Raw genomic sequence first — 19330 nt, 5'->3', positions numbered from 1 at the left:
CGTTTTAAGAGGACTTTTGTTCGTGTAAGGACAGTCTATAGGTTCTCTAAGTGGACCTCCATCTTGAAAAACAGGTTATTCCAAACCTGTCAGAAATAATGTATGTTAGCATTTTAATATTATGAAGTATAATATAAATTATAATTATGGTTGCAATTATTTCTATTAGCAAAGATCAACTCCCATATTTTTCATGTTTGTGAGAGTAAAAGGCATTTACTAAATAATTACCTGCTTTCTCCCCCACACAGAAAATCACATTAAAATTCAATGTAATAGAACAACATGTCACAGCTATAAAGTCACCATGACATTGTTTTAACCATGCCCAAGCCTTCACCTATCTTAGCTCGTGTTAAGCTCTGAACACCTTTGATGCTGCAATTTCCAAAGTTCTCTGATAACCTAGGATAAACTGATTTAAAATGTGACTAATGAACCCTTAATTTTTCTTTATGAACATCTATGAAATTTCCATTACTAAGTATCTCCTGAGAACTTGCAGACTATGTCAATAGAAAATTTCTTTGAATTCCACCGAGGCAAATGAGTTCAGACATGACATTTTGAAATTAGTTCAAATGTCAAGTAAAAGTTTAAAGAAAAGCAATTAGTCAAGAGAATTTTAGTGATGGCTGGATTTCAGAGAGGCATTAGGTACTTTTACTACAAGGAGGAGTTCAGAAGTCCTTTTGCAATATTCATAAATAGTACAAATTATCCTAAATGTGCATTCCTTCTTTAATTCCTTCCTTCAGCACTCGTGAGAGCATCTGCCGAGTGTAAAGAACTGTCCTTGGAGTGGGCAACAACCTTCTTATTCCTCTCTAGATCCTGGGCCCACCACATACGGGGAACATAGTAGGTGCTCAGTAAACATCACGGAGTGCTGAATGAGTGAACAAATGAACAATGAGGAGGAATCCACCCGCTCTCCTCTCTTAAGACAGTGGCCCCTGGAGTTGCTGAAGGCAGGGAGGGGAAAAAGAGGGGTAACATGGGGGCTTTTTCAGGACTTGGAATAGTCTTGAATGACACTGCAGCATACATACAGGACATTATATATCCTGCCTTAACCTACAGAATTGAGTGGGAGAGAGCGTAAACTACAATGTAAAGCATAACCCATGCTGTGTGGCAATGCTCCATATGTGCTCATTGATTGCAGTGAATGTACTACACTGACGAAAGAAGTTGGTAATGTTGGAAAAGTGGTAGGTGTGGGGAGTGGGGCATATGGGAATCCCCTATATATTTTTAAGTAACATTTTATGTAATTGATGTATCTTTTAAAAATAAATAAAAATATATTTTAATAAAAGAATCTATTTTTTTTTTTTTTGCAATTCCAATGCCAGCACAGTTCCTATACTCTGAATGGCCTGAAAAAATAAAAGCAGCACATTTATTTGGTTTTCCTTCATTTTTCTGTAGGTAACTTGGAAGTTGTACCAGAAGAAAACCAGCCATCAGTGCACAGAGATGCCTTCCACTTCCATTTAGCGGATGGGAGGGAAGGCGGCAGTGAGACGAAGGTGTTATTGGAGGGAAAGCTGTGGGCGCCTGCGTTGGAGGCATCCCAGGGCTCACCTCAGGACAAGGAGCAGGCCAGCAAGGGCTCTACTCTGAAACTACGTGGCCATTACCTTTGCTTCTTCCAAGAAGCACGTACCCTTGAGCCTGCAGTGGACCGGAGACGAAAGCCGCGCTCGCCGGGGGGAGGGAGGGCTGCAGGCACGCAGTGGAAGCAGGACCAGCAGGGCTGAGCTCCTGGGCTCAGCTGGTACGGCTGGTGCTCACAGGAGTGCCGTGTGTGACCCAAGTACCTGGATGGGTCACGAGGCCTGCGTGGTGGCCGGCGCCACCTGAAGACCGCCGTCCCTTCCTGCAGCCCAGGACGCTGAGCACCGCTCTGTGTTGCAAGCCGTTGGCTGCTTCTTTCCTGCCTTGGGGGTTTGGAGACGTGGCCCTGGGCACTGGTGGGGGCACTCTGGGCCTGACACCTCCCTGGCCACGGCCAGGAGCTGGGGGCTGGCCTTGGGGTCCTACTGCTGCCTCCTCCACGATGCTCGGGCAGGAGAGAGGACGCTGGCCTGCAGGGTGGACACTGGCCCCTCGGGGCTGTTACCTTCTTGGGCCCCAGCCCAGGCTCCCCTGCCATAGCCATGCCTCTGGGCTGTCTCCATGCCCAAGGGGCCAGGAGCAGCTCTCACCTCTTCCCAGCACTGGAACCCAGAGCCTAGGGGAAGGGTCCTGGTCCCAGGGGCTCTCCTGAGAAGAGTCTCCCTCCAGGACAAGTTCTGGGACCCTCGTGGAATTCTCCCCAGGAGCAGCCAGGTGGGTGGCTGGGCCTGCCCCTGCCCCGCACTCCAGGCCACACGTTTTCTTACCTGACGACTTCTCAGGAGAAGAGACGTCCAGCTCTCCAGCACCCTGCCCTCAGAGCTGAAGCCCGTGCGGGCTGAGGAGGAGGAAGGAGGCTGGCCCGAGGCACCCCGGGCAGCGCCCCCAGGTGGCGCGCTCTGCCGCCTCTAGAAATTGCGGGTGCTCTCCTCAGCCGCACCTCGGGGAACGCGTCCACGGCGGCCGGAGGGCTCGTCACCGTCGGGGAAGCCCGCTGCCCGCTCTGGTCCTGCAGGCCCGTCGCGGAGATGCCACACTCCACACCGCGGACGCACAACCAGGTCGTCCACGTGAGCGGCACGAGGGGCAGAATCGCTGCAACTCTAGTGTTCTGTCACCGTCACTGCTGCATCTCCCAGGCTTACGATATTCATGCAAGAGGAGCCCTGGGGCAGTTTGATACTGTTTATGAATTCCAAATAGAGATAGTGGAGCTGGTCTGTTCCTCTGAGCATGAGATCCTTTGACTGCATTAGATTCAGAGGTTTCACTTTTGCTTATTAACTCAAGATTAGGGCTTTGATTCGACCACGTCATGAGGGCACGCCGGGTTGAGTCCCCATCCCCGTGGTGGGCTCTATAAACGGACTCTCCATCAAGAACACGGAAGTAGATACGCAGAGAAGAACACAGGGGAAAACAGCCCCACGTGTCCACAGACAGGGCAGCGGCCCTGGGGAGAGAGGAGCCCTTCGCCTGACAGGCTACAGCTGACCTCATGAAGAGACCAGAGCAGCTGAGCCTGGAAAGATACAAGCCCTGGGCAGAGAGACGAGACTTAGCCCAGCCCACAGTCGAGGTCGGAAGACGTTGGGGCCACGGAGCCTGAAGGGAAGAGGAAGAGGACCCCTCACAGACGTCGCCCGCCATCTTGCTTCCATACGTGGCAATGGACTTCGGTGAGGAAGCAACCTTGAGCTGGACTCCTTAGGGCCTGGCAACCGTAAGCCTCTATCCCAAATAAACACCCTTTGTAAAACCAGCAGAGTTCTGGTATTTAGCATCAGCACCCCTGTGGCTGACCAATCCAAGCCTCCTTAAGAGAAACCTCACCTTCTTGTTTTTTATGATTAATTTTGAAAAGGCAGGCTTTTAAGTAGTTTGTTTACAACAATTTTTCGGCATTGGAAATGGGCCAACCTCTTGTGTACACAGAGGGAGGCTCCTCACAAATGCTATCAATGCAGGAGAGGAGCAAAACAGTCTCTAACTGCTGAAATATATCAACTATATTACTGACATGAATAGATATTCATTTATTTTTTTAAATAAATACATAAAGCCAGACTTCTGGCACTGCTGCATTTTCTTCCGTGGGAAGAGTCTTCGGGGTCACCCTTGGAAGCCTAGTGATGCTCAACCTACTTAATATTCTAATACCGTATTTCTATGATGCTTCAGCAGATGAGAAGCAGCAAATTAAAAGGCAGAGCCCTTGACGGGAGAGCACCGTGGAAGCTGGAGTGAGCATGGGCGAGCTAAGCTCAAGAGCGAGACCCAAGCACCACTGCACTCGAGAGCTCCGCACAGTACCTAGCGCAAAGGAAAGCCCCACGTCCAGGACCAGCTTCAATTTCTACAGGATTCTGGGCGACTTGAAAAAGCGAAGTCCCTTCTTCAAAAACTATTCAGTGTTTCAAGACAACGACAACAGAGTGTTAAACCAAGCATGTGGCCCTTCTAAGGACACAGATCCCATGCCCACGGAGCCAGCCTTGCTTCTTTCACTACGCTTGGTATATTGTACTTGAAAATTGAGACACTCGGTACACTTCAGAAGGTGGTTCATAAACACAGGCTCTTTTTTTCAGTTTTGGCACTTAAGGGTTAAACCCTACTTATGTGGAAATACATAATACCTCAGTCTCCAGGGAGACTGGACACAAACAAAACTCCAAGATGCGACTTCAGTGACAAGCCCAGGAGTCACTCTGAAACAGAGTTTTCCGACATTGTAAAGGGCCTTTTGTCTTGTTCTTTTCCATTTGGGAAGTTTCTTATTTCTCTGTACTTCTCCCACACCTAGGCACAGATTCCAAAATGCACAAGGGCTTATTAAATCAGAGCACAATGAATGCACAAAATAATTTAAGTCAGTTATTACCTATTACAACCAGCAAAGCATCAATAGAGCTACTGAAAACCTCTCTAACATTTCTGAACATATGCAGGCAAATATAAATCCACAAACTCTACTGGATTAAGTGCAAAAGTGAGAATTCAGAGACTCTTATTATCAGACCCCATTTTATACTGAACGTCATTTCCCTGGGCACTAAAGTACTTAAATACTAAAATTATAGAAATACATCTAAATCTAGTTTCACAATAAGCCATTTTAATAAATATCCCTATTTCTTGTGCATGAACATCATTTCTTCAGAAGAAAGCATTTCTCACTATGACAGAAAATTTAACTAAGTAAAAAATGAGCAATTTAGTATGTACACAGCCAAGATGAAGGATGTCTTTATAAAATAGGGAATTTTACAGAGGAGAGAAATTTATTTGAGTGGTATGAGGTAAAATTGAATTTGTCTTGCTTAACTGAACTATCTGCAATAGCAACATATATAAAAATGGTATGCTGGCAAAGGTCCAGCATTTTCTGTTTGTAATAGTCTGCTTCTATTGTGATGGATTTATTTTATATCTCCTCACTCATGTTCTCCTTCCAAAAACAGGCAATAAATACCATAACCATTCATTATCTCAGGAAAAAGTCCCTTAAACACCTTAACATCACCTAATTAATCTTTTCATTTTACAGTGACGTGACAGTCTATGATAGTTGGGGAGATAAGCATAGGAACCTTGTTTAATTCATCATTTTACTCCCTGTGCCTGGCACAGTCCCTGGTATACAGTAGGCATTTACAAAACATAAATATATAATATATATCTGAGACTCTCAGGCATTTTAATGATATTGATTATGCATCCATTTTTAAGAGGATCCTTTTTAAGTAAATTCTGTTGTATGGCAAGAATGAATACAATTAATAACAAGTATAATTAACATTTATTGAGCACTTCATATGTACAAAGCTAGGCTAAGTACATTATAAAGACATTAGCCAATAACAACTCAATTTCCCCATATTACTGATGGGAAAACTGAACCTAAGAGAAGTTTAAGTAACTTGCCCATTGTTACTATGTGAACAAGACGGGACTCTAACAAAGGAGCCTAAACTTCTCAGTCATGCACTAGGACACAGGGTAAAATGGGGAGGAGACAGGTGGTTATCATGCAAATCTTGTTCAACAGGGTAAGGATCAACTAACTTGTCTAAAATAGAATAATGCACTTGTTCCAGAACTGTTGGCCCATGGAACACCACAGATAAAATTTAAACCAGGAAATAGTCTTCTATGAAAAACCATTAATAAAGAGAGATGGGGCTTCATCCAAGCACATGCTGGAGCCCACAAATATTCTAGATCATGACCCACGGCACTTCACAAATGAAAGATTAAAAAGTGCCGGGTGAACGGCCAAGCTAATGCAGATGAAAAATCCCAATATGACGTAGTAAATAAAGACAGTATCTTTCACTGATCTCTTCCTAATTATGAAATCTCAAGGCTTCCTCAAGTCTTTAACCTCTGTGCAGAAATAGACATTAGGGACCATCTCTTCTTCCTTGAGCCTCTCTCCTACTTGGTTTCCACAGCAACAGTCTGTTGTGATGTTTTCATTTATAAAGGAGAGACTCATTTCAAACTCTGATGGCAAAAATACGCATTATTAGTACAGGCTATCTTAGGGAATCCAAGAGAGCAAGGAAAATAGCTGAGTTTCACTAATGCCTGGACCAGACTTTGGGAAGCCTTCAACTTGCAGAGTCACACCTATCTGCTCCTCGCTCTCCCTCCTCCCTACCAGCTCCCCGCCTTTCTCCCCGCCTCCCTCCCTCACCTACTTCATGTACACAGCCACCCACAGTTCCCAAGTTTTCACCTCCTCAGTTCCCCAGCAGCCAGAGATTATCTCTGGATCCCAACAGCAAATTCCTAGAAGGGAGATTCTAGGTCCTGGTGTCCACCTCAATCTAATTGGCTGGGGCAAGAAGGGAAGGCTTGGGGGTCAGTACTCAGAGAAAAGGGGGACGGCTGCAGGCTGAGAAGATATCACCAAAGCACAGTGTCTTTTTCAGTATGCCTCCCATATTTACCTCTTCTCGGAGTCACCAAATTCTGTTCGGCTGTGTTTCCATTCCCTTCAACAACACTGTCATTCACAAACGCAAAGACGATCCGAGGTAGAGATGGCTTCAGGTCCCTCAATGGCAAAGACACAGCCTCTCTGATGCTGGTGCCCCATCACTGTTAGGTTGAAACGGATGCCAAGTGTAGGCACAGTATGATGAGGTGCTACAATCGATTAATGATGTCTGCCATGGGAGCAGGAAACATGTCAGGTATGAATGCTTTTTCCTTGAACTTTAACCTTTTTAATCGCAAAATACCCTCAAACTTATAGGACAGTCACAAAAACAATACAAACCCCACCTTGCCACATGTGCCGCAACACCCCATCCATCCATCCATCCGTCTACCCATTCGTCTCCTGACACTTTTGATTCTTGTCCAAACTCTTTAATCCACAATCCACTTTTCAGCCACAACTTAATTTAGGTGGTCACTTACATGGAAATCGAAACTGCAGATGGACACAATCTTACAAGATGTTACCTAACAAACTAGAGGTAAAATGTTTGCTTATATGTAGTTTGAAAACACCAATTACCTAAGGTCTTAATCATACAGCAATAACATTTATTAAGTGTTTATTACATGCCAAGTAATCTTTCAAGTACCTTACATATCTTCATGTATCTTCATAGAGGCCAATTTGTTAACCAGTATATTTATGCCCATTTCATAATGGAGGAAAATGAAGTTGAGAGAGGTCAAGTAGCATGCCCAACATCACACAGCTCGAAGTGGTAGCTGTGTGTTCAAGGTCCATACACTTTCCCAGAATAATCCACCTCAATGTGAGTACAACTTACAGATTTTTAAGGCGCTTATACATTGTTTAAAGAACGTCAAGAAGTTAGGAACACTCACTAAGAAATTAGAGAAAATAAGCAAGACGAGAATAAAAAGTAGGAACAATCCAGTTCTCAAGGTCCACGGCAAAACTCCACTCACCCTGTGGTAACTTCAGGTAAAATCTTTCAGTGCTTTTAAGGAAAAGTGCTTCCGAAAGACTCTGCTTCCAAAAGACTGAGAAAGGACAGAGTAAACCAGACGCAGGGAGCACACAGCGGACACGCCCCGTCGGGGCTCCGCGGCCTGGCGGGCAGCGCTCCGCAGTCAGCCTCACCGCGGCGGCCCGCGGGGATCCCCGATGTCCTGAGATGACTGCACTGCTTCAAACGCCCCGCAAGGCCCTCACGGTAAACCCTGCCCCTTTCAGAACAACCCCAATAAGTACAACCGACCAGACCAAAAGCGCTGCGAAACAAAGTAGCCAAACCCGAGCAGGGCAAAGCCTCCTAACGTTCGTCCCCGATGAGCACTGTGCTGGGAGTCAGGGGCCTGTGGGCCCAGGCTGCCCTTCTGTGCCCTGAGATCGCACCCCAAAAACGGAGCATTTGCACACACACATCTGAGAAGACTTCCCTGAGCTAAAGTCCCAGGATCGTTGATGTGTTGGGTTTGCGCACATTTTCCAAAGTCGAAGGCGTCAGAGACCATGAAGCAAACCGACCCTGGCTGTGGGACCCTGGGCAGGTCACCACGTGCCTGGAGCACCGGTTTTTTCCCCAGGATGGTGGTGAGAGCTAAAGGAGGTAGCGCAGGAGTGCACCGCAGGGCAGGGAGCAGACCAAGTGTGGGTCCCCCCTCCCACCCTCAGGCCCGCTACCTCTGGGGGGGCCTGGGTTCTCCCAACTGCCCTGGGCAGGACGGGGAAGGGCTGTAGCCGTTTCAATTAAAATTCACTGTTTCCCTCAGAATGGAAGAAAGTAATAAACCAATGCAGTAAATTACTGCTGTGGAATTAAGGCTCAGATAGAAGAAATAAAAGAGAAATTTATGACCTTAATCAATCTTTTTTTATATTTATACAACACCATCGTCTGCTTTATTTACGGGACTCGATTGCCCTCCCAAATAACTCCCCCTCATTCCTGGCAGCCCCACAGCGACAGCTGAGCCCGAGGCACCCCTGCCCTCCGCCCTGGGCCAGCAGGACACACAGGCCTGCCCTCTGCTGGCGGTCCCCCACCTCCGGTGAGCGCCCAGGGGCCTGTTCCCTCCTCTCCCATCCAGCAGCTCCCCATCCCCACCCGCAGTTCAGGATTTTCACTGAAAGAGCACCTAAAATGCCATTTCCAAGGAATATTCACACTAAGTGAGCGATCCGAACCTGTGTCTTAGGAATGGGGTGAAAGGTGGCTGTTGTCTAGCTAGGAGCCCGCTTTCAAAACACGACCTTGACACCGAGGTCAACCAGCTTTTCTTCCTGTTCCCAGCGGTGCCCCGTTCCCACGCGAGCTGAGGTCTCTGCAGTCCTTCGAGGCCGGTGGACGGCAGACAGGGCACTGGCGGATGTGCCCTTGGCCCAAGCCGCTCCCTGGGGCTCATCCGTGGGGCTGCAGGCACCAGGACACGGGGGGCTCGCCAGGACACGGGGGGCTCGCCAGGAAACGGGGGGCTCGCCAGGACACGGGGGCTCGCCAGGACACGGGGGGCTCGCCAGGACACAGGGGGCTCGCCAGGACACGGGGGCTCGCCAGGACACGGGGGGCTGGAGACGCCCCAGCAGAGCCCAAGGCTGCCCCTTCTCATACACTGTTATTCTGGAGAGCACCCCACGTTTCTCGGGCAGAAAGCCGGCACTTAGCAGGAACAGGATTTGGAGATGCTTAATTATTTGAAGGGGAAAAACTCTGAAGCCCTCAAAATCATGTCTCTGTGCCGTTTTCCGAGGGAGCTGCTCGAAACTGACTCCAACGAGTTCTGCTACCAGCCAAGTCCCTGGGTACAGCCCAGTCCTTTTAAATTTCACTATTAATTTCTGTGGGCACACATACATGCGTATACACCTGTCCACCCTTACACATGTCCATAAACATACAGGTGAATACACATAACGTGGAGCTGCAGGCAGGACCAGCCGTCCGCACCCCCATCACGGGCCCTCACTGTGCATGGACTTGGCTGAGGGCCACGTGAGACGGCGGCCGCGAGGGAGTCCACGGGAGGGCAGCGGGCCTCACCTGGGGCGGTGTTTTCTCCCAGGCACACCTGGCAGTGCGAGGAAACCTGGTTGTCACCACTGCAGAGGGCGCTACTGGCTTCTCGGAGGGGCCGGGATGCGGCTACAAGATGCAGGGACAGCGGCCCACAGCAAAGGCTCACCCGGCCCCAGGCGTCCAGGGCTGAGCCGGGAAAGCCTGAAACGGGTCCCGATCGCAGGCGTGAGAGGCGGCCACCCGAGCGTCGAGGTCGCGAGGGCAGCGCTGGCCGCCCCGGAGTGGAGGAGGCAGCAGCGGGGACGAGCCGCCTGCAGCCCGCGGCCTCCGCGCAGCCCGGCTGACGTGCCCAGTGAGGACCGCGGCCTCCCCAGGGAAGGGCCCCGTGTCCCCGGGCACCCGGAGCACAGTCAGACCATGCAAAGGTCCCCACTGCGTTTACACAACCCCCCCCCCCGACCATCTGCACGAGCCCCGCTTGTTCTACGGACTTGCTGGATTCAATGAACGCAATTTCGTGTTCGCTAGGACGAGGCCTCCTTTCCCGTGGAAGAGGCAGCGCGGGGTTTACAGTTTCCCACGCTCACTCGCCACGTCGTCTGCCTGCGCTCAGCGTCCAGCAGGCATTTCCGCCCGTTCAGGAGGATTTAGCTTTCTGTTAGGAAGGGCCATGCCAGCCAGGAAAACCACCACACACGAGCAGTCGGAGTCGGTAACGCGAGACTTCTGCGTGCCTTCTGGAGGAAGAGCGCCCTGGTCCCTCACGCCGGCGTTTTTTCCTTTCCTTTTCTTTTTTTATCTCTGATTTTTATTCATTGAGTGTGGTTTTTCTCGTTTTCTAGGAAAAGGTGGTATTCTAAGCAGACTCTCATCAAACAGGGCCATGCTAAATGTAAGGTTTAGTCTACTTAAGATACCAGATTATTTTTGAGTACCATTATCTTATCAGCTAATGGTTTTTTATAATGATAGACCAAAAGCCAATAATGCTTGTTCAATCATTAAAGTAGGTCTCCATGAACTCCACTTGGTAACAAATTCGGCTTAATTCTACATATCTGTAAATAATACTGGCATATCCAAATATTATATCTCTTAGTTATTTATTAATCACAATTCTTAGGAATCGGTGATGGGCAACTAAACAGACAAGATTTTCATTTTAACCACTTAACGAAATAGGAAGTAGAAGGAAGGAAAGGGGAGTTGATTTTAGGGGTGAGTAGGGGAGCACTTTGAATTCACAGTCAACTCTCAAGATGCCAGCACTAAAAGGCAGGAGTGCATTGATAAATTCTGAAGTTGGCTCTCTTCCCCAGGTAGACCTCAGTGCCCTCTTTGTCTCTTTTGGTAGCTAAAGTCTAGAGCCTTGCTAACTGAGCTCCTGGGAGCAACATTAGCATCTTCTGCAGGCTGAAGGAACTTGCTGGAAATGCAAATGAACAGGCACCACATCAGGAATCTGTATTCTTCCAGACTTTGCTTGGAAGTTTATCATCATGCTAAAATGTGGCAGTCCTGTGCTCCTCCCACTTACATCTACCAGCTATCTGTCTTATACCAGATCCCAGCAGCAAGCGCTTACTGATCAAAAACCCAAGGGCGCCCAATATTTTAATACGCTGCCTCCCTCACATTTTAATACGAGCTAAACGCATCTAAACCCAAAGGAGCCAACCACGAAGGATAGCATTTTAGGTATTCCTGCAGGAGACACACTTGAAATGGATCTCATCCACTCAAATTCCCGGTGGGTGGGGGGGTGAGATGGGAGTTCTTCTCCCAGGACATAAGGCACATTTCAGCCAGGTTTACCCGAAGGAAGAGAGCTGTGCCTCACCTCCACTCAAATTCAGGGGAAGAGGCCAGTGGAGAAGGCCAAAAGGAGACTTTGCTGCAGAGGGAAACCAAGGCGAGGCCAAGCCATGGGTCATCAGTGATGGGGAAATCTGCAGAGAGCAAGGGCGGTTTCCCAGGCCAGACGCTCCGCATCACATCCTGCTTCTCCATCTCTGTTTAACAGAGGACGAGGAAAGAATGCAAGGCCCTCTGCTGTATCTGTTTCTTCCTTCTAATATAATTATTTTAAGAACTAAGCCTCTCAGAATGAAGATAAGGAACCCAAGGCTTTTTAAAATCTAAACATTGTCCAACCAAAGTAAACCAAAACAAAAGAACAGAGGTATGCCCAGCAGCTTACTTCTGATTCTTGACAACATTCCAGACATCTAAGATTCTTCAAAAATTCCAGTTCTAATGACAGAACGCCTCGTAAGCCAGCTCAAGTGGCAGCGGGTGGGCTTTCAAGGCCAGCCCAGCTCCTCTGCACGCTGCCTTGGGTGGGCTGGTTTCTCCACCTCCCTCAGCAGCTCCACCCCTTCCCGTCTGCACACCCGCCTGCTCTCTCCAGGTGGCACCCGCGCCCCTCCTGCTCCACAACCCAGCCTGTTTCATAAACTGCCTTATCCCATCGCTCACGTGCATCATACCTGTGCTGGCCCATCCTCCCCGCGGGCAGCAACTGCCGTCTACTCCTGCCCCATCGACCCCAGCCCACACCTGCGGTCCAGAACAGCCACGGCACACAGCACCGCACCGTACACTTGCGTCTCGTGCACCAACTGACCTGGTTTCAGTGCCACACGCCCCCTGGCAAGGTGAGGCCACGAGGCCGCAGAAGTGTGCCTTGCTTGGAAGAATGGCCAGGCAGCGAGCTCACCACTTGCCCCGATTCCTTCTAGTGGGGAGTAGGGGGAGTAATATTAACAAACAGTTACTAAATGCTGGCCCTGAGCTCCGTGGTTTTCGGACTGCAGGCGTGGCTGGACTAGACATCCTGAAGCCCTAAACCAACCTCCCCGCTCCGCACGGGCCGGCCGCCCCCTGTGCTCCCCTGCTCAGCCCAGCTGACCGAGGAGGGGCCGCCTTGGGTTTTGTGACCAGCGCCTGAAGGAGGGGCGGTCCCTGCCCATCCCAGAGGCCGCCAAGCGCCGAGCGCCAGCCGGCTGGTGCATGCTCCTCGGAACCCAGCAGGCCTGCCTTCCTGACCCAAGGCTGCCTGCGACACCTCAGCGCCCAGCCCGGGATTAATCGAGGATTCGGTCCCTTCCCGGAGAGGCCAGAAAGGCCCTCACAGCAGCACAGCTTTTGTTTTCCTTCCTAAGCCACAGCAATCACTGAAGAAGGCCCACAGACTACTGAGAGGTAGAAGAAACCAAACGGGCCCTCTGGGTAGAGAACGGCGTGTTCAGTGCAGGCTGCATTCCGCTTTCTGGGCCAGGGGCACCCGTGCTCGGCCGCAAGCTGTGGGCCATAAGGGCTGACATTATTTGACTTTGCATCAATCACTTCAATCTTTATTTATTATGTAGCACATTCTCCAAAAATGAAAACAAAATGCTATGAATTCCAGCTCTACCACAGAGGAAGGAACAAAAAGGTCAGTTTATTAAAGTCAACACCCAGTTGAAAAGTCTGGAGCATAAATCTTTCCTAAAACACCCTGGCTAGGCCCACCTCTCGCTTTATTGCTGAAACATGTTAGACTAATGTAAATATCTAGGACAAATGACTTTGGAGAGACTAGGACGAAACGCCGGAACCCGAGGCTCCCATCCTAGCTGTTCAGCTGGCTGAAAGCCGCCCCGCAGGCAGCCGGATCCTTGCAGCAAGGAGCCCAGCGCGAGGGTTCCGGGCTTGCGGCTCTGCGCACACGGCTGGAAAGAGCACGGCGGTGCAGGATCCGCGCAGGTCTGCAGGTGCCCACGGCTTTCCAGCGCGTGTAGACAGTCCTGCCACCGGCCCGTGAATAAACAAGGCCGTGCCCGGGACGGAGCTGAGCTCTAAGGGCTGTCGCCCTTGGTGGCAGGGTTTCTGTGGGCCAGGCACTGTGCTCGGCGTGGCACCCGGGGACTGCTGGATTCCTCACAACACTCCTTACTGCTGAAAACAGAAGTTCAGAGAGGTTCAATTACTTGTCCAAGGCCACAAGGCAGATGAGGTCGAAACTTTATGATTTAGACTAGGGGTCCTTAACGTTTCCTGTTCCACGGACCCCTCTGCCAGTCAGGTGAAAACTGCAGACCCCTTGCTAAGTCCACACTAGATTGTGCATCATTTAATAAATACATCACCCCTGCACCAACACGTCCCCACAAGAATAATGTTTTTTTGATTTTCAATGCAAGTTCATGGACCCCTTGCCCAGAACTCCTGATTTAGCATATGTTTTTCCTGCTATGGTCTACAGGCTTTCCTATTAGGAAGGAGCAGAGCAAGGATTTGATATCTAGGACTTCTAACCTCAATGTCACCTCCTCCAGGAAGTCCTCCTTCATCAATCTTCCCAACACAAGTCAAGGGACACTGCCTTACCACAATCAATTCCCTGTATTTGATTAATTCTGTACAACATTATTATCTTATTAATTCTGTACAACATTGCATACCTGAGTGGCTGGGAACATACTAAAGTTTATATCCCTCTTTATTAGCTCAATGCTTGGAAACTAATAGTCACAATAAATGCTCGATGAGTGAATAAACAAATAAAATCAAGTGTTTTATAGTAATATGTCTGAGAATTACAAAGTATAGTACTCTAATTCTTTTAGATAATTAGAAAAGTTAGACTAAAATATCGTTTGTGGCACAAAGGATTTTTTTAAATCTATGGCAAGGACAAAGAAATTATGAATCGAGTAAGGCTCTTATTATGCAGTACAGGCCAGACTATGGTGACATTGATCTCTCTGAAAATTCAGATGGAAACTTTCCAGAGCTGTCTGAAGGAGCATTCCAGTCACGGGAGTCTGCGTGTTCTCTGCACGTATGTGTAGTACAAGTTCCTCACAACCAGCTCATGTCTTGCCTGTGACGTTTACACTCTCTTCTCAGTCTTCCATGGAGGAGCACAGTGTAAAATGCCCGTCTGCAGTGTCTTCTGGGCTACAAAGGAGTCACTCAAGTGGCCGTGGGATGGAGATGGAAGACGCAGAATCTGGTTTGTTGTTGCTTTTTCCAGATTCCACTGTGAAGAGTCAAGATGTCCTGACCTTTTCATGGGGACTTTTTTCCCCCTCTTTCTCTCTCCTTCCCCCCTCCCTTTTCACTTTCTAAAGTGCCTCAGTTCTTTCCTCTGTCTCTACATTCCCTGGAGCTCCTTGCTACAAGAGGAAGTGGGTCAGGAGGGCCTCCCAGTGATGCGCCGGGGATCCACAGGCACAGGGGAGCCCCACTGGAAGGGCTCCCAAGGCTGGCCGGGCTCCACATCCCCGAGTCCCCTCCTTCAGTGCCAGCAGGCCTCAAGCCGACGCTGGAAGCTGAAGCCCACGTCAAGGCCTGCTTCGACCCTGTCAGAATGCAAACGCCTGCTGAACAAGATGACGGGCCCACTTAGAATTAGAGAGAACAAACAGCTTCCCACCCACCACCAAAAAAAGGTCACTTGGCATCCTCTTCAGATTGTGAATGGGACCTTGACATTTATAAAATACTTCGAATTCAGCTTTAAAAATACGAGAAGTAACTACCAACTATATCAATAGTTCGTTAGGAAACCTGAATCTGTGTCCACACCAACAAATATCAACCTAATCTAACTTTTGACCAATATCAATTCACTTGCCCAGAGTGAAACACCCACAGTGTCTTTTCAAATTTTTTATTCTAAACTTCAAGTAATTAAAACCTCACAGCTCTTGCTGAAGTGTTTTACCCCCATTTTCAGGTTTAAAAGAAAGAGGTAAATCACAGGACAGCAATAAACCTCCAAAATATATCCTAAAAGCATTTTCCAGTGTACAGTACTTTTACCTCCAACTGCCTTCAACCAAACCTCACATCTTCAACTCATCCTTAGGCCTTTCGGATCCTTACTTGACAAAAATATTTTTATTACAATCTCTAGAAAGTTTTTTTTAGCAAGAGCAAAAAATAAACATCTTGCATATTTCATGTAAATAACAAGACACTGGACGTTCTGAATATTAACACTTACTGATGGGTAATAAAGGAGTCACCATAAAAATCTGAGGTTTAATGTAAAGGTTTAAAATTCCTAGAAGCAAAGGAGCTACAAAGGCACTCACTAACCGCAGCTCAGGCCGGGTCTCTCTCTCCCAAGAAGGACGAGGGGCAGCTGGCTCTCCTCAGTGGCTAGGGAACTCTTTTTTTGTCACGATGAGTAAAGCCCGCTTAACGCCAGCCCTGAGCTTTCTGTGAAGGCCTCCTATTTCTTTTAGCTCACTTTACCTCAGCACCAGCTGAGATTAAAATACACTGAACACACAGAAGAAAAGTCCCTTTCCAGAAACTATCCCAAGAAAGGAGGCTGTTCTCCAGACAATCAAATAAGCTGATCCAGCAAGTGCCAGGCTGATGGATTTCAAAGGTGGACTACCAAGCAAAAAAACGTCATCAGAGCGTTCTCTTACCTGTTTTGACATTGATGGAGAAAAAATTCTGAGGATTCCCGCTCGTGATCCTGTACGTCAGTCTCTCATTGGAACTGGAGTCGGGGTCCTCGGCCTGGATCTGGATGACGGACACGTCCTTGGGAGAGTTCTCCAGGACCGCAGGGTGGTAGACGGGCTCCGAGGTGAGCGGGGCATTGTCGTTCACATCTTCCACTTCCACGTAGACCTCCACGGTGGAGTAGAGCGGGACCACGCCCCGGTCCGTGGCGTACACTGTCAGCCAGTACGACCCCGTCGACTCTCGGTCCAGAATGTCTGCCGTCGTGATGACCCCTGGGAGAAAACAGAGCGGGACAACCTTCAGTAATACTCCTAGATTCAGGAGGGCTGCACTGGGGAACCTTGCCGTACACAAAAAACAAAATCCACAGTAAGTACGAAGGAGCTCTTGTGCTAAGGGGTCATGAACAGTTTACTTTGAATTTGAGACAGTCTGTGCCAACACTGAAGTGCAGACCCACGCTCACTGAAAAGGCAAGATGGAGCCATGGGAGAGAGTGACCAGGGGTCAAACCATTTCCCAAGTCGCGTGGGAAATCAGAGCAAGATCAGGTAAAAACCTCCATTAGATCCAATACTGCATTATTTCCCATGCAACAAACAGCTCTCCCAGATAAACTGTTAGATCCGGTCATTCACAAAAGCCAGTGAGCCCTTTTCAATGTTCCTTTTGCCAGTTAACCAGGAAAACACTGTGCATGCAATGATGGAAGCCGCCTTCATCCTGGTGCCCAAAAATTACACGTCACAGTTTTTTCACAACAAGCGGAGAAGCACCACCAGGTCTCGTCCTTCAAGAAGTCCACGGAGGGCCCTAAATACAGCCTGGGCCGCTCTGAGGTGTGCTCGTGGACAGGCCTTTTCAATCAGGAGCAGAAAAATGCCCCACGTACTCGCTCCTGCCTTTCCCATCTCATGGTTGAAACAAGTGCCAATCAGGAAGTGATGTCTGCCACGGAGCCAGAGAGAAAGCACTCTGCTCTGTACGGCTTTATGGCCCTTCCCCAACCACCAGCCTACAGAAACTTACCACCCACCCAGGACACAACAGTGTCCACCACGGCGGGGCTAAACCTCTTGTGGGGATACTCACAGAGGGCAGGAAATTTACAAAAATCCCTCCTCCCTGGAAGAGGCGCAGGGAAGCCGGCTAGAAATAGGTCTCCCACCCTGCCCTGAATCCTCTGTCCTCGTACTCCTGCCGGGCTTCTGACTGAATTAGGCACATAATTTCTTCGGCCACGCATAAGCAAACTGCCAAGTGCAGTGACTGGGAGGGGAAGAGGACGCCTGTCCAAGGGGAGCTCATCTGGAATACTCATATTTGCCTAAAACTCACAGCAGCTAAAATACTTCAGTGGAGGTAACCCAAGGGATGTTGACATTTCACCTCGATATTCCACAAAGAATCTCACCCAGCGTTACACCATGGAGCGAGAGACTCTTACACCTTCTCACTGGAGACACCTAAGGCATACCAGGTTCCCGCAGAATCGTGGAAGTCAGAATACAAATACCGAGGTGGCACTGGAGAGCAGATACCAGGCATGGGATGAGGAAAGAGAGTTAAGAGCAGAACGATATGACTCCAAGCACAGTGCTGTGTGTCCATTGCCTGAAGAGAGGGCTTCATAAACTGGGTTAAGACTGGGCAGAAAGCTGGCAGGACGCGAAGGTCCAGTCTGGCTCGAGGGCGGGAGACCTGCCAGGTGTGGGCATCTCCACAAGGACTGAGCACTCAGCAGCACCTGCAGCCGTGGGCGGCCACGCAGATGCGGGTGCGCTGCACCTGGGGCGATCAGAGGCTCCTGGCCAGGCTGTGGTTCCCAAGGTCAGGCAAGGAGGGATGGGGAATCAAGCAGTCTCTTGGATGGAGATGAAGGGTAGGTTGGCAAGACCTGGAGGACAGAGGTGCCAAAAAAGGCTCTAAAGAGGCCCTGAAGGACCTTTTGAACTGACACCAGTCAATCCAATTCGCAAGCGTTTTCTGGATGCTGTGTTGGACACTAGTACAACAGAGATAAATGAGAGGTTTTGTCCTCAAGAAACTGACAGTGTACTGAGAAGACAGAGGACTAAGGAAGGGATACCTGACAGCCATCACACAGGAGGACTCAGGCTCCTCTGGGTCAGACTGACATCCTGGGAAGGGCAAAGATTCTGGAGCCAGCAGAGGATGGAGCAAGGGAACACTGTCCACTGAGCCTCTGTGATATGCTTTACGGGGAACACACTCCCCAAAACGAAGCTGCATGTTCCTCTCTTACAGACAAGGACACCTGCTCACAGGTGTAAGTGACCTGCCCAAGGACCAGAGGAACCCAGGTCTGCCTACCTGTAAAGCTCTACTTTCAAATCCAGACTCCATTACTCACTAGATGTTTGACCATGGAAAAGTGTTTGACCCAAGCAAGCCTAATTTTAATAACTATCTAGGTGACCACTGAAGGCATGCCAAGAGTTTAGCAAAGTTCTTAAAAATAGTAGATGCCAAATACACATTTAATTCATGTGAGTCTGAAGAACTTATACCAAGAACTTTGTAAAGAGCAATCACACTCCAAAAACAAGGGGCAATTTCAGAGGTAAGAAGCCAGGGGTGAACTGTCAAAATAGATGTTTTTTATTCTCTGGTCATGCAGCATACTTGCACAGTCTTGGTGAATTTCCTATGATAGATGATAGGAATAGATGATAGATGATACATGACAGATGATAGGGATAGACGATAGATGGTAGGGATAGATGAAAGATGATAGGGATAGATGATACATGATAGATGATAGGGATGAATGATAGATGACAGATGATAGGAATAGTTGACAGATGATAGGTGATAGATGACAGGGATAGATGATAGATGAAATATGAGAGATGAGAGATGAGAGATGAGAGGGATAACTGATAGATGGTAGGGATAGATGATAGATGGTAGATGATAGATGACAGATGATGGATGACAGATGATAGGAATAGATGATAGACAATAGGATAGATGATTGATAGATGAGAGAAGATAGAGATAAATGATAGATGGTAGTGATAGATGATAGGTGATAGGGATAGATAATACATGATAGATGATACATGATAGATGATATGGAAAGATGCTAGATGATAAGGATAGATGATAGATGATAGATGATGATAGGTAGGGATAAGGATAGATAGAGATAGAGATATATAGAGAGAATGAGATACAGATATGGAGGGAGATCGAGATAGGGAGAGAGGTATATA

General features: G+C 48.5%; 1 protein-coding gene across 2 annotated transcripts in view; it reads right to left on the bottom strand.

Moving 5' to 3' along the window:
- The window catches only part of FAT3 (FAT atypical cadherin 3), a 539827-nt gene that overhangs the window by 348945 nt on the left and 171552 nt on the right, over positions 1-19330 (bottom strand). For both annotated transcript variants that reach the window (XM_071218314.1, XM_071218315.1), the window contains one exon: positions 16049-16363. In XM_071218314.1, coding sequence (XP_071074415.1) covers positions 16049-16363 — 315 coding nt within the window. The remainder of the gene's footprint in view (positions 1-16048; positions 16364-19330) is intronic.

The sequence above is a fragment of the Dasypus novemcinctus genome, chromosome 10 (genome assembly GCF_030445035.2).
Source record: "Dasypus novemcinctus isolate mDasNov1 chromosome 10, mDasNov1.1.hap2, whole genome shotgun sequence".
NCBI classification, from domain to species: domain Eukaryota; kingdom Metazoa; phylum Chordata; class Mammalia; order Cingulata; family Dasypodidae; genus Dasypus; species Dasypus novemcinctus.
This window is presented reverse-complemented; position numbering and strand designations above follow the sequence as displayed.